Source organism: Vitis vinifera, chromosome 17 (assembly GCF_030704535.1).
Source record: "Vitis vinifera cultivar Pinot Noir 40024 chromosome 17, ASM3070453v1".
Classification (NCBI taxonomy): Eukaryota; Viridiplantae; Streptophyta; class Magnoliopsida; order Vitales; family Vitaceae; genus Vitis; species Vitis vinifera.
Window position 1 is genome coordinate 6,723,192 of NC_081821.1, and position 5,230 is coordinate 6,728,421.

The following is a 5,230-nucleotide window of genomic DNA, read 5'->3' on the forward strand; positions in this document are numbered from 1 at the left end:
TTTCAAATCAAAAATCGAGTTCGCCATCGAGTGGGAAACGCATTCGAGCAAATCGAAATGCGGGGTCCACAAAATGGCGACTCCACTGGGGATTTTTTTTTAGAGGGTCAAACTTGAACTTAAACTGAAGCAAATGTGGCTTTTGATGAGTCGATTAGTGGATACTCACTTCTTGATTGCACATTGAGGGTTCCCGAGTTTTCACTTGGGACATTGACATGATTGATTGGATTGGTCGATTATCTTGATTGGAGATTCTGACATAGTGATTTTCTTTGTGCTTCATTGATATATTTGTTTGAGATATTTGACGTGCTGATTATGATGATTGATTCGTATTGATAGAGGATTCCGAGATAGCTATTTTTCTCTGTGCTTCATTGATATATTCATTTGAGATTTTGACATGCTGATTATATTGATTGATCATTTCGTGTTGCTTACCGCATTGATCCTGATTTTGCCATGATTATTCTGATCACTTCACATGCGTACACTCACCGCTGTACATCACTCAGCTGGCTATGTTGTTTTCTCTGACTGGCATATTATCTTGATCGTCTTTTGAGCATGATGTTCATATCGCTATCCATCCTGATAGTTGTAGCTTTTTGTGTGGACATGAGTGATATATCCTGTACTTTGCTTGACTGTATGACGCGTGACTGCCTTCCTTCTGCATGATTGCATGTTGCCTGTCTATGTGGGCCGCACATATATCCCCTTACCTCCAACTCTCTTGGTTTCGGTCATTCCTTTCATCCCGGTTCTCACTATTGCAAGTGTGAGACCTTCTGTGTGCTCTCTGATCGAGCCAGAGATTAGGAGTAGGGTCTAGCGACGGGCTATATTGATGTACGGGAGCATTCTGGAGGAGAGCGACACTTTGATGTCGATTGGAGTCCGATCATTGAAGACCTGTATAGCCCGGAGCTAGGTTTCATGGATATTTGTGTGGCCAGTGTGTTTCATATCCTGCTTTAGCTTTTTAGGGTTTCGGATGCACCCACACCATTCACTGTGCACTCTAGCCGACTATTGAGTGTTGAGAGTTTGAGAGGTTTCACCATAGGAAACCCCCTGGGATGCGAGGTAGTGCATGTGTGGAGGTGATGACCACCTTGCATGGAAGCGCCCCGTCTCTTCGGAGGCGTGCAGAGGGTTGCGTACCACCGGAGGGTATGATCGCTTCTGCTAGGGATATTTTAAAGTCCACCCTTATCCATTTAGAGCCACCTTGACCTTGTAGGTTGAGCCGTAGATCCTTCGATTAGGATTCCCTCCCTACACGTGGGTGCATCTGAGGGCTTTCCGTGCCTCTGTAGCCGCAGTTTTGGATCCGATTTTCCCTCTGTTTAGTCTCCAGTTGAGAGTGCACTGAGATCATGACGAGTTTGAGTACGGTCGGACCGCTCATCTTCACTTGGATGCTTTACTTGTTCCTGTTCAGATTATCTTTTCTTCTATACATTCCTCGAGTCATATCCTTATTCCGTTCTTCGTGCTTTGTGGGATCGGACCTTTGTTCCTTGTCTTGATATACCTTTGTGGATCAGAGTAGAGGAGGAGTACTTTCAGGATCAGGATTTTTACTCTCAGTCTGGGTATAGTTTCGTGGATCAGAGTAGAGGGCAGATTAGTCCGGGTTTCAGATACACCAGATATGGATCAGCAGGTTGTCACGGTTGATCAGTTCACGGTCGCCATGGCTTCTATTCAGGAGGCTTTGGCTAGCCTCAGGCAGGAGATCGGTGGTCAGCAGGTTAGGCCACCGACAGTTCAGGATGAGACGCCATATGACTCACACCCACCTCCACCACCCCCACCCGTTCCTTCAGTGCATCAGGCATCACCATATGTATTACACGGGCATTCTGAGATCGCTCCACCCGTAGTCGCCCAGGTCGTTGTCGCTGATGACAAGCATGCGCGCATGGACCGCATCGAGCAGTGTATGAGGCAGATGAGAGTGTCAGATGGATCAGTTGTTTGGGATGATTTTGGGGGTATGCCAGTAGCCAGCTTGCCGGCTAAGTTCAGGATGCCAGATATTGAGAGGTACACTGGTATTGGTTGTCCGCGCCTCCACCTCAGACTTTATAGCACCGTGATGAGGGCTCATGGACTGGACGAGCCTCAGATGATCACTCTTTTCCCCCTATCTCTGAGTGGGGCGGCTCAGCGCTGGTTTGCGTCTCTAGAGTCCTCGAGACGCCGTACATGGGATGACTTGGCCCAGGAGTTCCTACGACAGTTTTCGTTTAACACTGTTGTAGACGTATCGAGGAGAGAGCTCGAGGCTTTGAGGCAGAGGACAGAGGAGTCCGTTTCTTCTTTCATTTCCCGCTGGCGCGGGAAGATAGCTGAGATAGTGGATAGACCATCAGAGAGAGACCAGATTCAGATGGTTTTGAGGAGCCTACAGCCGAGGATCGCCAGACATGTGGTCGGGGTCCCGTTCGCAGATTTTGGATCTCTGGTTATGGCTTTGTATGATGTCGAGGACGGCATCTCGAGAGGTTTATGGGCAGATTCTTCCTTTAGTGATGTTAAGGGGAATAAACCATTCATAGGACCGAGGCCGACAGAGGTTGGTGTTATCAATTCATCCAGTCAGAGGCCTCTCCGACGCCATCAGCCGATCCCACAGTTTTCCGAGCCTCATTCTTCCTATGCATCTCATCAGTACAGGCCACGGGCACCTCGTCCGACTTTTGATCAGACATATCAGACTCAGACATTGGTTTTACCTTCTTATGCCAATCAGGGCATTGAGAGACCCGCGGTCTCCTACACAGCCACAGGGCAGCCATGCTACGCTGCTCAGTTCACCGCGAAACCTGCGGCGCCTTATCCCCGACCTGGAGCCCAGCAGACTTCTGCTCCGTTTGCTTTGAGGACGCAGAGGCAGTTCTCGCAGATAGGCATGCCGTTGAGCCAGGCTCTTCGGAAGCTTACGGAGGCTGGTTTATTGACTGCTCTCACCCCTCGGCCACTACCTCAGCCGATTCCAGCTCAGTTCAGGATGGATTTACATTGTGCTTATCATCAGGGACCTGGACATGAGACCGATCGATGCACCGCTCTGAGGCACGCTATTCAGGATCTGATAGACCAGGGTTTGGTACGCTTGGGCCAGCCGAGTGTGACCACAAACCCGTTGCCGACCCACACCACACATGCAGTTCCTCCACCAGCTGGTGGTATTCATTTCTTGGACTTCGATGAGACTGATGATCATGTCCATATGTTGAGTTGGGATGATCCAGACCCAGAGCCTATCATGCCAGCTGGGATTTATGAGACGAGTGGGGTGACTCTAGAGCCACAGATGCCTGCTCCATTCCGATTAGTTCCTGAGGCAGCATTTGTACAAGCGGCCACTTCCGAGCCTCTGACATTCACACGCTATAGCGTTCAGGCGCCGTACATTCTAATCCCAGATGTTGAGGAGGTTCGAGCTCCACATGTTGATATTTCTCAGACTCCGGACATCCAGTATATCCTTCGAGGGGGTAGAGTGATGCGACAGCCACCTCCCGCGGCAGCTAGGCCAGTTGAGGGTACATCTGCTTCCCAGGAGGAGGTCAGAGCAGAGGATAACGAGATTTTGAGGCAGTTGCAGAGCACTCAGGCTCGTATTTCTATCTGGAGCCTTTTAGCGTCCTCCAGTACTCATCGGGATGCACTGACTCGAGCTTTGAGCCAGATCAGAGTTGATACCACGACCACTCCCGAGGAACTCATTCATATGATGACGGTTGGCAGAGCCACTTGTATTGTCTTTTCCGATGATGACTTGCCACCGGAGGGCTCAGACCACACTCGCCCGCTCTACATATCTGTTGGTTGTTCAGGACGCCGAGTCCCATCTGTCCTTTTGGACAATGGCTCGGCCCTGAACGTATGTCCTCTTGCCACCGCCATCGCTCTTGGATACGCACCATCTGATTTCGGCCCATCCACTCAGACCGTCCGAGCTTATGACAGCACCCGTAGAGAGGTCATGAGTACATTGGAGATCGAGCTGCTGATCGGTCCAGCCACTTTTGTCGCTGTATTCCAGGTTTTGAGGATTCCTACATCCTTTAACCTGCTTCTGGGCCGACCATGGATCCACAGAGCCGGGGCCATTCCTTCTTCCCTTCATCAGAAGGTGAAGTTTATTCACGGCGGTCAGGTCGTCGTGGTGCAGTCTATGGGAGACATGTTCATTGCTGCCGAGCCTGTGCTCGAGATTAGTCACACTGATGACGATCTTTTTCTGACTGGATTCACCTTCGATGAGGTGCAGACCGTGGAGATAGAGGATTTCTGTCGGGATTTTGTGGCCATGTCCTTTGACCAGCATGGGAGCACAGTGGTGCTCGATATTATGCGGAGCATGTCCTATCTACCTGGCATGGGGTTGGGTCGACGTCAGCATGGACCGAGTAAGTTCATAGCCATCCCTGATCACGACGTACCGTTCGGACTCGGGTTCATCCCCACTGAGGCCGATTATCTCTACATGGCGCGTTTGCGCAAGGAGAGAGTGAGGGCTCGACTGACCCACACACCTTTCTATTACCCTATGTGTCCGTACACCAGGAGCCTAGCAGATTACTTTGTGAGGGCATCGGAGCCGCACACACCATCTGACGGGATTGTCGGAGGACTTAGCACCACCCAGGAGGCCGAGCTTCAGCGCCTTGTCCAGTAGTTACGATTGAGAGATGGAGCCCCTGGTCCTTCGACTTCTGTGTTGATTGCTCCTTCTTCTCCGGATCGCACGAGCCTTATGACGCTTTGTTTTCCTGATGAGACCGATGAGCATGGGACCCTTGCTGAGGTCGGAGACGTAGTGGACGGAGCTGCCCCACATGACGAGTACATCGACGAGATGCTCGCCCTGAGCCTGAGCCAGATTGAGGAGACTATTCAGCCTGGGCTTGCTTCATCATTTGATCTCTTCGGGGTATTCGTCATCGAGCTTGCTGAGGAGAGCCTGACTGCCCCTGCTCTGGAGTCTGCTGAGGACCTTATACCTTTTGATGATTTGATTGATAGCCATGTTGGCATTGTTGAGGGAGCGTCCGACTTTGTGGACCCACCTCTTTCATTTGACGTTCTGTCGGGGTTCGTCTCCCGTTCTGACTATGTTTCCGACTTTTCATCTATGGATTTGAGCATTTTTGAGTATCTGCCTGTCTCTTGTGATATTGATTTATCTGCACCATCTTCACCCACA

At 50.5% G+C, this 5,230-nt stretch overlaps 1 protein-coding gene across 1 annotated transcript; it reads left to right on the forward strand.

The window, feature by feature from the left end:
* The first annotated feature begins 1,663 nt into the window (after positions 1-1,663).
* On the forward strand, positions 1,664-4,702 carry LOC100854939 (uncharacterized). The gene is made up of 3 exons (XM_010665567.1): positions 1,664-2,326; positions 2,426-3,760; positions 3,812-4,702. Exons 1-3 carry the CDS (start codon positions 1,664-1,666, stop codon positions 4,700-4,702), a joined length of 2,889 nt encoding a protein of 962 aa, XP_010663869.1.
* The last annotated feature ends 528 nt before the right edge of the window (positions 4,703-5,230 follow it).

What these genes read in the sequence shown, in the direction of transcription:
- LOC100854939 (XM_010665567.1), top strand. Translation starts at nt 1,664, where the DNA reads ATGGATCAGCAGGTTGTCACGGTTGATCAGTTCACGGTCGCCATGGCT. An exon ending in GGCAGAGGACAGAGGAGTCC is followed by an intron (nt 2,327 to 2,425) that starts GTTTCTTCTTTC and finishes AGGAGCCTACAG; the next exon opens with CCGAGGATCGCCAGACATGT. An exon ending in AACTCATTCATATGATGACG is followed by an intron (nt 3,761 to 3,811) that starts GTTGGCAGAGCC and finishes TTGCCACCGGAG; the next exon opens with GGCTCAGACCACACTCGCCC.